General features: G+C 43.1%; 1 protein-coding gene across 2 annotated transcripts in view; it reads left to right on the top strand.

Moving 5' to 3' along the window:
- The first annotated feature begins 3,285 nt into the window (after positions 1-3,285).
- UQCC1 (ubiquinol-cytochrome c reductase complex assembly factor 1) overlaps positions 3,286-12,058 on the top strand; it is a 50,397-nt gene continuing 41,624 nt past the window's right edge. Inside the window, exons 1-3 of one of the 2 annotated variants that reach the window (XM_082325793.1) lie at positions 3,286-3,343; positions 6,933-7,037; positions 8,671-8,775. In XM_082325793.1, coding sequence (XP_082181919.1) covers positions 3,320-3,343; positions 6,933-7,037; positions 8,671-8,775 — 234 coding nt within the window. In that variant the 5' untranslated portion in view covers positions 3,286-3,319. The remainder of the gene's footprint in view (positions 3,344-6,932; positions 7,038-8,670; positions 8,776-12,058) is intronic. The other variant, XM_082325794.1, reaches the window with a different exon arrangement.

Genomic DNA, 12,058 nt, shown 5'->3' with positions numbered 1-12,058 from the left:
AATTTTATCTGCTTAGTTGTATTGTCAAACTGTGTTCTTTCTTCATCCACCAGCCCCATCTAACCAGACATGCAGAAGCAAAGGGAGGCTTCTTGCACCATGCTGACATGTGTGGATCATCACTGCACCCATTTGTACGGACACAGCATGTAGGACTGCACAGCATGGCCCCAGCCACCAGAAGCAACCATTCCTGCTGCCATCAGGCTTTTCCTCCACCACCAGTGTCCTAAAGAGAGGACTTTGTGGCTAGATCGTAGAGAGTCATCTCTCCATCCGGCTTGCACTTGCTTTCTGCACCCTGCTTCTCTGCCTTTAGCACACAGCAGCCCCATATCCCTTCTTGGTCACACTTAAACAATGACAAACATCACCTGTTTGGAGGGTTCTGCAATGCCTCACTCCCTCCCTTCTATGCCTCTGCCCTCCCCCAAACTCTGAGTATGTGCTCATTGCTGTCTCCATGTGCTGGTGCCAGATTAGTATCCTCTCTCATTCTCCATGCACACATACGTCCAGCCCCACCACTGTTCTCCAGCATGTTTTAGTACATTCAGAGAAGGAATCTTCTCTGTCCCTCTTTGTTTTCCATTTCTCCTTCACTTAAACTCCTCTAGTCTATTTTCTCTCAGCCCATGATTTGTGGCCCCTAGTCTCCTCCCTCTAAGTGGCTCCCTCCAGCCACTTGGAATGGCAAACTTGAAGCCAGCTGCCAGGCCTGCGAGTAAGAAAGAAGACAGGGTTGAGGCCAAAGCAGGAGGCCTATTACATACAACTTTATTAATAAATTAATTATTATAATAAATAATGCCAAACTTTTAATAATAATTTAAATTTAGTAATATTATAATTCATTATGTGAATTAAATATCATCATATCCTTTCTGATTCTTCTTTCCTGTTCAGTCACCTGGTTGCCAACACACCTACAGCCATCGTTAATGTTCCCCAACATGTTTTAACACATTTGTGAAAGCAAGTTTCTCTGCCATTGTTAATGTCCTCGGATGAAAGAACACCAGCAGTTAGATAGGAACTTTGCTGCCTTGTCTCTGGGACTTCTTGTTGTTGCTGGTTAAAATGCTCTCTCAGGAGCAGTTCCACAGAGACGATTCATTATGACTGAGATGAGAGTCATGCAGTCGTGGAGCTGCCCACTGAGCAGAGCTGAACGGTAGGAACTTGAGGACAGCAAGGATTGTGTACATAAAGGGGCGTAAATGGCCAATGCTCTGACTGAGGAAACCCCTTAGAGTTGAAATCGAAATTCAGATCTACCTCCAATTCTTCCGTCTCCACCTCCCCTTCAGAGGCAGTCTGATGTGCTGTTCTGTGCATATGAGGTAGCTGTGTTCAGCTAGGCTGACATGAAAAGGGCTTAGTGCTACATGGAGAATGACGTAACAGTGATAGGCAGAGGAATCTTAAGTAAGACAGTAATTTTCTCCAATGGAAATGTGTCAAAATCCTCCTGTGCATGTAAGTAAGACTAACACAAACCCAGGTGAGTGTCAGGAACTGGCATACACAACGTATTTATCAGACACACAGCTCCGAGTTAGAAAGTGTCCGCTATGGTGGACAGACTACTGCACAACACCGTGAGACTCCTCTGCCACTGACAGAAGTCTTTTCTCTGTATGACTATACACTGTAAGGGTTCTTGAGCTTCATCACTTTTAATTACTCGAACTAACTCATTAATGGCAAAGAGGAAACTTTAGAAAAGTGTAATCATTCTCCTCCATCCCCTTCTCACAAAAAAATTGCTGTTAAGAATGGTATTTAATATTGCTTGGAGTCTAATACACGGAGGACAGCTAAGGAAATAGAAAGAAGCAGAGCTAGCTTTAACCTTCCTCCCTAGAATTAGCCACAGGCACAAGAATGAAATGAAACGTAGCATATCCCTGAGAGAGATCTACAGTTCCCTGCATCGTTCAACATCCAGCCCCATGTCAGAACAACTCGTTCACTAAACATGTTGTCAGATACAGTTAAACCTATTTCAGCAGATAGCTGCGGTGAGTCAGAGTGTCTCGGAAAAGACCGACTGCAGGCACAGGGATCTGGGATGCCTGTGGAAAGGAAGTCCAAGCAGGTGATTCCATTGGCCCCCTGAGGCCTGACATTTAAGAACATATGAAAGATTTCTAAGGACTACTGTGGAGTTTCAGGGCCATTAAAGCAGCTGTTACTGCCCTCTTGAGAAGCTGACATCCCAGTAAATATGCTGGGAAAGAGATGAGTAAAATATTATAGTTCCCCAGGACCTTTAAGCCAGCACTGCTGCTGAAAAGAGCAGCCTCGCTCTCTTCCCCAGCTGCTGTTGCTCACATCTGGACCAGCCTCCCATGTACCAGGACTAACATTTGTGAGGTGATGTGGATGTGATCCAGATTAAGACTAACCTGGCAAAACAAGCCGGCTCATTTCAACCTGTTGGGTTGCTGCTCAGGTTCACTCTGCAGCCTCATGAAAGCTGGTGCCAGCAGAAGCAAGGAGCAGGGAATACGCACCAGGGACAGGTGGGATCGCTCCTGGCAGCAAGGTGCTGGCTCCATGGCCTGTGGGGACTCTGGCATGAGGGGCTCTGCCATGTTCTCCTGGTACTACCACTGTGAAATCCCTGTGCTGGCACCTGTGCAGGCTCACACACATGCTGTCTCCTGCTTGGGGCAGCCAGAATGGCCAGATCAACCTCAGCCAGAAGAAACTACCACTGCTTTCATGCTGCTCTCTCTGCTGCCAAGCGGCAGAGTAAAGCATAGCCACCATCTCCCTTGTGGGTCTGGCCTTCCAGAGGAGAGGGCTGACAATGACGGCCGGGCATGGATTTGCCACCTTTCCCCCTTCCGAACCAAAACCCAGCCCAGGCCCGGGACCCTCCCCTCCCGCCCTTCTACACCTCCCGCCTCACGCCAGGGGAAGTTTAGGTTAGATATTAGGAAAAACTTCTTCACTGAGAGGGTGGTCAAGCATTGGCACAGGCTGCCCAGGGAAGTGGCTGAGTCTCCATCCCTGGAGGTATTTAAAGAACGGATAGACGTGGTGCTCGAGGACATGGTTTAGTGGTGGAGTTGGCAGTGACAGGTTAACGGTTGGACTCGATGATCTTGAGGGTCTTTCCCAACCTTGACGATTCTATGATTCTATGACACCGCTTCCCGCCGGCGCCACAGCGCCTCCGCCGCGCGCCCCGCCCCGCCGCCCACGGCCGCCGCGCGACACAGCCCCCTCCAGCCCGCGCATGCGCAGCCGGCGGGGCGGAAGGGGCCGCGCGGGCTCGCCGCGCCGCCGGAAGCGGCGCCCAGGATCCATGGCGGCGCTGGCGCGAGCCGCGGTGAGTGGCGGCGGCGGCCGGGGTCGCCCTCTCCGCCCCGGGAAGGAGCGGCGTGTGCGGCCGGGCGCGTCCCCGCGGGGCTGTCCCAGCGCCACCCCTGTGGTGCCCGGGCTGTCCGCACCGTCCCGCCAGTTCCCGCGGGCCGCCCTCTGCGCGGCTTGTCTGCGGCCTGGCCTCTCCCCGGACAACGTGCATAAGGAGGAGGCTGCTCGGCGGTGTCTGGCTGCGGGGGGTTGCGGCACCCAGCGGCTGTTCCCGCCTCCCCAGGGCCCCCTCCCCCGGCAGTGGTCTCTGGTGAAGGAGCGGGTCGAGCTTTTCCTTCAGAGTTTGTGTTTACATAAGAATTATGCAAGGCTTTAGTACTCCTGATTGGGGCTTGAGAATTTTTTTTTTTTTCAGTTTGGTACTTCTCTTTTTGCTTTGGGCACAGTGTATGTACCCTGTGCGGTGGGGATTCCCATTCTTAGAGATTCCCTTCTCACTTTAGAGGTCTTTGATAGCAAGGACAACATAAAAATTCCAATTTCTGTGTTAAGTGGAAGAGATTGGGTTCCTATGAATGAGTGAGAGTGGATTACTAATCATGCAACTCCTTTCTTCTTTATCATGTATTTGTGTCCTTTTTTTCTTTCTATTAGCCTTTAAAGTCTTTGCAGCAGAGTACCACTTCTTAACATATAGCCTAGAAAAGGGAAGTTTGCGCCCAGGTCTGATATTCTGTCACAACAGAAATACAGGGATGGCCAGTGCTGCTGGGTGGAGACAGATTTGTCAGGAAGGTGAAAGGCCTTTAGTCAGAGGGCAATACCCACATATGAAATTAATCCACTAAGTTCTTGGAACGGATGTCTCAGGGTGTGGTTTTTACAAGCATGGTGAGCCCTGTCCTTTCAGCTCTCAAACTGAAATCAGGTGAGAGCAAACCTGCCTGAGAGCAATTGAAATGCAGTGAGCTTGAGTTCCTGCTTCCTCCTCTCATTCCTACTCTTTCTCCTTGCTCATGTTTTTGCACTGTTGGCTACCATTGCCTCCTCCAGCATTTTTCTTGGCCCCGATGCTCCAAATGCTGGAACAGCAGAACTGTGGCAACATAAAAATAATTTCCTGCAGTTTTAATGTGTTAAAGAGGCAATCACTAGCAGAAAGGGAGGGGGAAGCCAGGCAGGAGGGGAGCAGGGAGAGTGGTAGAGAAGCAGTGAGTCACCAGATGGGTTCAGCTGTCTGTGGAGCTGTACCCCCAGGGTGTGGTTTGCAATGAAAACTTAACTTGCAAAAAGGTGAAGGACTTGTCTTCTCGGCTTACCTGTCCCTGGGCAGCACCTCCTTTCCTAGCTGTTTCTGGCATTCATATGGCAAAGCAACCTGATTCAACTTTCCAGCCTGGCCAGAAAAACTTCTCTTTGCAGGGGAGGAGATGTAGTTTGCTGGTTTTGTGATCAGAATTGCCTTACTTTGTAATCAGAGAAGCACATGGGCTGTCGTAGGTGGTGGGAGTACACAGCTGGGAGGCAGGGGACTTCTGACAGCAGCAACATGCTTTAGCTCAAGCTTTGCTGATCCTTGGCATTTCCCAGCATCTGCTTTTGCATTAGAATTTAATAGTTGCCTAATTGTATGAAAATAAGTCTTCAAACTTTCCGTGTCTCGTCTTTGTGCTGGACATAAGAAAGGAAATTTTTTTTTCTTCTGTCTTCGAGCCTTCTCAGGAGCTCATAGTGTTTGATACAACCCTGGTTATTGTCCAAACATTTCAGCTCTACTGGTTAATACTGCCATTATGATAAAGCTGTTCTTTACCTAAGAAGAGATCTTGATGAATAGTTTGTCTGCTACCTAAGGCTTTCCTAATGGTTGCCGGGAGGATTTAGAAGAGGGTAGTGATATTCTCTCATCTGTGTCTTGACAAGACAGCTAGCTGCAGGAGGGGCTTGCGCTGTCTGCAGACCATTCCTGAGTAATGCTGTTCAGTTTATGCTTGGTACATTTTCTTTCTTCTAAAAGTAGCACTTGTAATTTGAAAGGAAGGTTGTGTTTTGCAAACAGTGATGCTGGCTTCGGGAAGATGCCTTAACTCATCATGTTCCCTTTCTGTTGCTCTGCCGCTTTGTGCATTTGTCTTTTTCTTTATTACTTGATTGTTTATCACATCTCACCTTTTAAGTGTGCAGATGCTTATTTTATGTTTTCATATGTCTCTGTCCAGTTTTGTTGCAGTGGTGCTTTTCAGCAGCTATAAACCCCAGTATATTCAAGCTCTAAGATGTACTGCAACCTAGGCATGTTTTCCTTCTTAATACAAAGAAAAAGCCTCAAAAAAATTCTGTCAGATGCCTTGGAATCTTGTAGTAATTATTTATTAAAAATGGTGAATTTTCTTTCTCACTTAAATGTTTGTTGAACTGTTTATGTCAGAGCACTGGATTGCCTCAAGAAGTAGTTTGTGGTACTCAGCTGAAATGTCTTTTTGGATAGAAATGTATCATTTTCATAATTTTACTTGCTAGGTAGTGATGTTACAGAGAAAGAGCAGAAACTGAGTAGTCTCGCTACAGTAGAATTGGAAAGGTGTAGTAGTGAACACTAATCACATTTGTTAAGGTAGTGCCTCTTTCCGCAGTTTTTTAAAACCCAAATCAATTTCCTTAATGGATTAAAAGTGCAGCTCTGTGAGAGCTGAGGAGGCAGTACACTGCACCTGAGGGACAGCAGTGACCAGGTACAGGGAGCAGGGAACATGAACTCAAGTTGGTTTTGTGTCTGTTCCTCCTAATCTTTGGGCAGACCTGCTAGTCTCATAATTGTCCTTTCACTGGGCACCACTAAGAAGAGTTTGACTGCCCACCCCATCAGGTATTTATACAAATTGATAAGATTTACCTGGAGTCTTCTCAAAGCTAAACGTCTCCTCATATGTTGGATGCTTCAATCTCTTTATCATCTTTGTGGCCAATTGAAAATGAAGCTATTTTTATGAGAAAAAAACATATCCATTCGAACAATACATACATTATTTACAGTATTCATGTAGAACATGTATGAAGGAGGCAAATGTACTAACTTGAATATTGCAAAAAATGAAAGGTGCAAAGAAAGTGCAGGCAAAGAAAACCCCACCTCTTTTCCATATTACCTGACATTTTCATTACAGAAAATAATTATCTTCACTGAAATTTATTGCGACAATATACACTTTTGAAATACTAAAATTCTTAGCTGTGCCTGAGTAAAGTACGACAAAGATACATAAAAGCTGAGAGTTGGATGAGGGCTTTTTAGAGATCACTCAGTCAGTTGAAGAATGCTGCTTAAGCATTTGAATTTATTGTATAGATATAAAAATTGTGGTGTAGTTTTATGATGCAGACAGCCCACTATTTCCTTTGCCTGATATGTTTCTGCCATCAAACCTGGGTTGCATGCTTGTACTGGAAGGCAGGATTTTTTTAAAATGAAAATTTGTCAAGTGCAAGTTGGGAGTTTAATCTGAGGATTGTTGTATAAATGAGTAAAATTTGTGGAAGCAGAAGGACAGTTAAACTGTGTCTGAGTATTAGGGTCCTTCTCTTCATTGCTGGTCTCTCTGTTCCAGAGCTGCCACACTGGAGTAATGCAATGGATAGCAGCATGCAGTGGATTATTACAGACAACTGCAGTCCAAGGCCAGTGTAGACAGATGCTCTTTGGTATTTTCCAGGTAGGATATCAGAGTATGTTAAAGTATGTAAAAAATGGGATAAGTTTAAATTAGTAGGAAAAAGTAATGGTTTTCAAATAAAGAGGCTTCCAAAGGTGATGTCTTCACTGTCTGTGTATTGCTGAAATATCAAGGCAACTTGAAAGCTTTCTGCTGCTAAAAGGGTGAGCTCCCACTCTTTATTACACAGTTGTCTTTGTTCCAGCTATGTAGTCTTTTAATGGATCCAAATGATCTGTCGTGAGTAGATTAAATGCAGAAGTCCAATTGTAGGTGTCATTTTTTCCAAAGCAGCTATTACAAGCTAGTCACGATTGCATGTGATTTCCAGGACTTTATTTTATAGAATGTCGCCACTTTACAGTAGCCTTGGATTTTCTAGTACTGATGGCATGTTTACCTAGCACAGCACAACATTAAGTAGTGTTGTTTCAGTGGAAAGCACTGCTTTGCAGTTTTCCTTCCAGTTCTGTAATAGCATGCGTAGTGTCAGATTGTGTCTGTCCATAGTAAGTTAACTAGAACATCATGTAATAGCAGTTAATAACAAAGAGGTGAAAAATGTGTAGAAAATGGGAATAGATGCAGGCTATTTGAACAGAATTAGAGTATATCTCTTGGTGTTTCCTTTTTGCATACAATGAAATGAGAGGAGATTAAGCCTCTTCTTTGTCTTCCTATTTATTACAACTTGTATCACAGAGCCATGACTTACAGGTAAGTTTCTAATACTGTAAGCTCTTTGGCTTGGATGTCTGTTCTCAGATAAGACCTTCCAGTCCTGGGAAAATTGCCTGTGCTTTTGTGACACAACCATACCATTAAAGCACCAGTCCATATGAAGTAGCATACAATGTTGGGAGTAGAGAGGGAAGTGAGCAGTTGTGAAGTTGATTGATAAAATTGGGCTTACTCTGAGCCACCAGTAGGTTCAGTAGACTTCTGGGGATGACTGCTCTGCATAAACCAGAATATTTACTTTGTCTGAATTTATTCATAAACAAGTTATTGCTAATCTGGGTGTGCTGGGAGGCTATGATAGATGTTCTATTCAGTGTGCAGCTTCTTACCTAGAGATACCACTCACTCCTACTTGGTAGTTTTCTTTATTGTGCAGTAGCTCTGTAATACAAATCATGTGCTGTGAAGTTATAGTGGTTGTAGTGATACCTTTTACCCCGTAATTTGTTTCGCTCAAGTCCTGGCCACAAGGACAATTGAATGGACCATAAAGTTGTAGATAAAAATAGCATAAACTCCGTTTCTCTGCAAGACCAGGAAAAAGAATTATTCTTTATTTAGAGATAGAACCCATAATTAGAAGTAGTGCGTGAGAAAATCAAAGCAGATAGCCTGTGTTTTTTGAGAGTGAAGTGTTCTGCCATTCCATTCCATCAGTACATTTACAGAACACTAGAAAATGTGTGGTGTGGAGCCTTAAGCATGGACAACCATTTCATTTGTAACAGTTATGATAGTAAATTTGTGCTTTTCGTGATATAAAGTTTTTCAGGATTAGACTGAACTGTAATTGACTGGGGAGCAAACTAAGGGTAATTGGGGTAAAGTTAAGTGTTTACTAGACAATGGTCTCTTCTTCTTTTCTTTTATTTTCTTTTATCATTTTTACTAGAGACGCAAGGCTGGCCAGTTCCGACTGTCTAAATCCTGTGGTGGATTGATTCAAGCCAATGGAGCCATTACACAGCAAAACCGATCGTTTTACAATACAAATAAGGTTAGAAAAGTTTGCTGTTTTTATTGTCGGAGGGCACATTGTGCTAGGGATTATACAGATACAGGTAACAAAACACTTTTCAAAGCCTGTAGGAGATGATTCAACTTTTATATAAAATGTTTTAGTATAGCATGAACAGCGGGTCCAATAATTTGAGAAGTGCTCTCTGTTCCTTTCTAGAAAATGAAGTGCTAGCACAGGAAGGTGCGGCTACAGTTGGGTTATTTGGGGTGAATTTTCCAATGATAAGCTTAAGGGCTTCTTTCCAATGAGGAAAAAAATAAGTTAAGGAGAATAGTTATTAGGGTGGGAGACATGTTCCTTTCTTACCTTTAAAAAGGGAAATACAGAAGTTGCCCATACATACTAGAAGTTGCAAGATGTTTCCTGATTCTTTAGCTTGGGACTAATGTGTAATGACAGATTTGCTATCTGCTAAACACTGAAAATTGTTATGCAATCTACTAATAATGACTAATTATTGTGTAATAATTTGTTTACTGATCATCTGGACTATTTTGTTAATTTGTGGCCTCTGCATCCCTTACATTTGTTGTCTTTTGTCTTGGAATAGAAGTTTCCTGGAGCACAAATCATCTCCATAAGATTAGTTTAGCACTTAATCTAAGGGAGTCAGCATCTCTCAACTAATAAATACCCTGATCCTGCTCGTTAACGCAATGTGAAGAAAATGGCAAAATTGAATGTATGCACGAGAAATGAGAGGACAGAAGGAAAAAGAAAGTTAGGGATTGATGGGTAAAACTTGCATAAACGCAACAATCCCAATTTGCTATCTGCCTAACTGTGTATTTTGCTAGTGTAGAGCTAGAGGTAAATAATAAGAAGTATTTTAAATTGGTTATTTTGACATGGATGGACAAAATGAAGGAAAACAAGATGTGTGGAAGGAAAGAACCCCTGGCTGCTCTTTGCATCTCGTTCTTAACTAGAGGTTTTCCATTTTTTAGTCAATTTTTCAGTGGTTTTCAGCTGGTGAGGTAAACCAAACATTTTGCAGACAAAGAGATTGAGGCATACAAATGACTTGCACAATTTACCATGGCCAGAGCTAAGCATAGAATCCAGGCTCTCAAACATGGGGCATACCCCTAGTCCTTATGCCTGCCTGCGCCGCCCCTCCTATACCTGCACAAGCATCATTTGCAGAGCAGGTCTGGGAGGGCAATGGATGACAAGATGGTAGATCTAACAAGCCAGGAGTGACATGACGATCTACAAGGCAGGGGTCAGAGACTTGCTTTTCATGTGCTGGAAAGAGCTAGGGGAAGGGTACAGAAATTGCAAGATGAATCGGGAAACTTCTTGGTTAAAATAGCCTTGGTGTAAGAAGCCAGGCAGGATTTATGACCGGAGAGGAAGCAGTTTACAACAATGTAGGTAAGGTTTGAGGTAGGTTTTTGGACTGCAACCTCATTACTTTGAATAGAGAAATACTTACTCATCTTTGAAATGTGAACTTGACTATGCACTGCTGGTGAAAAATTGGTTTAGAATTAATGGTGAGCTCCAATCGTTTCATTTTTATATTTGGCGTCAAAATTCAGAGGATTGTTCGCTTTGAGCACTGAATTTCAGGTATTGAGCAGGAAAGTCAGCCTGAGGTGGGCTTATGTCCCTTTCAGTGTCTTGATGATCTTGTTCTGAGTGAGTTATAAAACATATTTTTGAAGTTTTTTCTATATGTTTTCTAGATCTGATTTTATATATGCTTATAGGACTGTTTAATTGCATTTGGCTGCAGTCCTAACATTTGCAGGGTGAACTGCATACCTCTTATCCGTAGGTTGAACCAAACACTGCTTAAATCCCCTCTCCATCTCCTGAGCTAGTCCAGGCAGACTTGCAGAAGAATGAAGCAAGAATCATGGCGTTTCTTACAAAAAACCTGTTTTCCAGTCAATCATTTTTTTGGTGATGAGCTAAAAACAGTTGAATCGAGATAATTTTGGTTTTTAACTTAACTTTCTCTGCATAATGAAAAATCCATACTGAGGGAGACTTCATAATGCATTTGTAAATGAGAAGCATGTAGTAAAACTAATCTGCCTAGATTCACTCGGGGGTTTAGTATGATTTTAATTCCTGTGGAGGAGATGAAAGTTGATTTACTGACTTTGGTACGGCAGTGATTATTGGGACACAAGTTCTGCAGTGAGCATATCCTATCATTGCCTGGCTAGAGGCGGGCTTATGGAGTTATCTTATGGTATAAGGTTAGGTGTCATATTTAGTGCAGAGGAGAAGAGTATTGCATGGGATAATCTTGAAGAGAAAGTACTAAAAATTGGTTTAAATATTCACATACACGTCAGTAGACTCACTGGGTCCATCACATATGGCAGAGAGTAGGAAAGTGCCTTTGCAGATGCTTTTGTTCTGGATGATAATAGGGGACTTGGTGAACAAGTTTAATGGTCAGCATTTAAAGCAAGGATCTGAGTATTAAAGGAGGTCTTGGACAGTGTTATACTGGCTTACTAGGTGACTGATAGATATGGAAATGGCACTGAGCATGTTTCTTCCTATTTACCTGAATACTAGGCGTGATGGGGTTCGAGACATTAATAGCCATCTATGGATAGTATACAAGGGCAAAGCATTTTATTTGAAATGCTAAAGCTTGTGTGTGGATATACATAGGGATTGATTATGTCCCAAAGCAACAATTTTTGTCACCTTTACAGTTAGTTTTTAATTAAGTATAGCAACTTGTGCAGGATATGTGTCTGTATTTTAATATGTATTTATTTATCATTCATGCCATTTCAAAAATTACTATACTAGTGCTAGGAAAGCTATAGAGAGTACAGCCAGAATGATCAGAAACGTGATCATTCAGTATGAGAAGAGGCTATTCTAGGACGCTTCTAAACTAAGGAGAGGTGACTGATGGGCACATGTATGATACTGGCCTATAAAAGTCATAAAAGATACTGGAAAAGGAAATAGCAAATGGTTGTTTGCCGTTTCTTATAGGAAGATTGGGAGCATCCAATGAAATGGCAAGGTTGGATTTAAAACAGGCACAAGGGAATTTTTTTTTACATAACTAAACTGTGAAACTCATGTACCACAACTCTGTGTGGTGTGGAGGTTAAATAGTTTCGAACACTGGGGTGCTGAAGGTACATCCAGTTGTAGCTGCCAAAAATGAATGTGTGGATACCTTTTCTACTGCAGGAATGACTGTCAAAAGCTAGGCAAGGTACACCCCAAGAAGCTGCGGCACGTGTGCCATATTTCTCTGCTTTTGTGTCTT

This window comes from Platalea leucorodia (assembly GCF_965183815.1).
Source record: "Platalea leucorodia genome assembly, chromosome: 13".
Taxonomy (NCBI): domain Eukaryota; kingdom Metazoa; phylum Chordata; class Aves; order Pelecaniformes; family Threskiornithidae; genus Platalea; species Platalea leucorodia.
The sequence above is the reverse complement of the archived record's forward strand: the minus strand, read 5'-3'. Positions and strand labels throughout refer to the sequence as shown.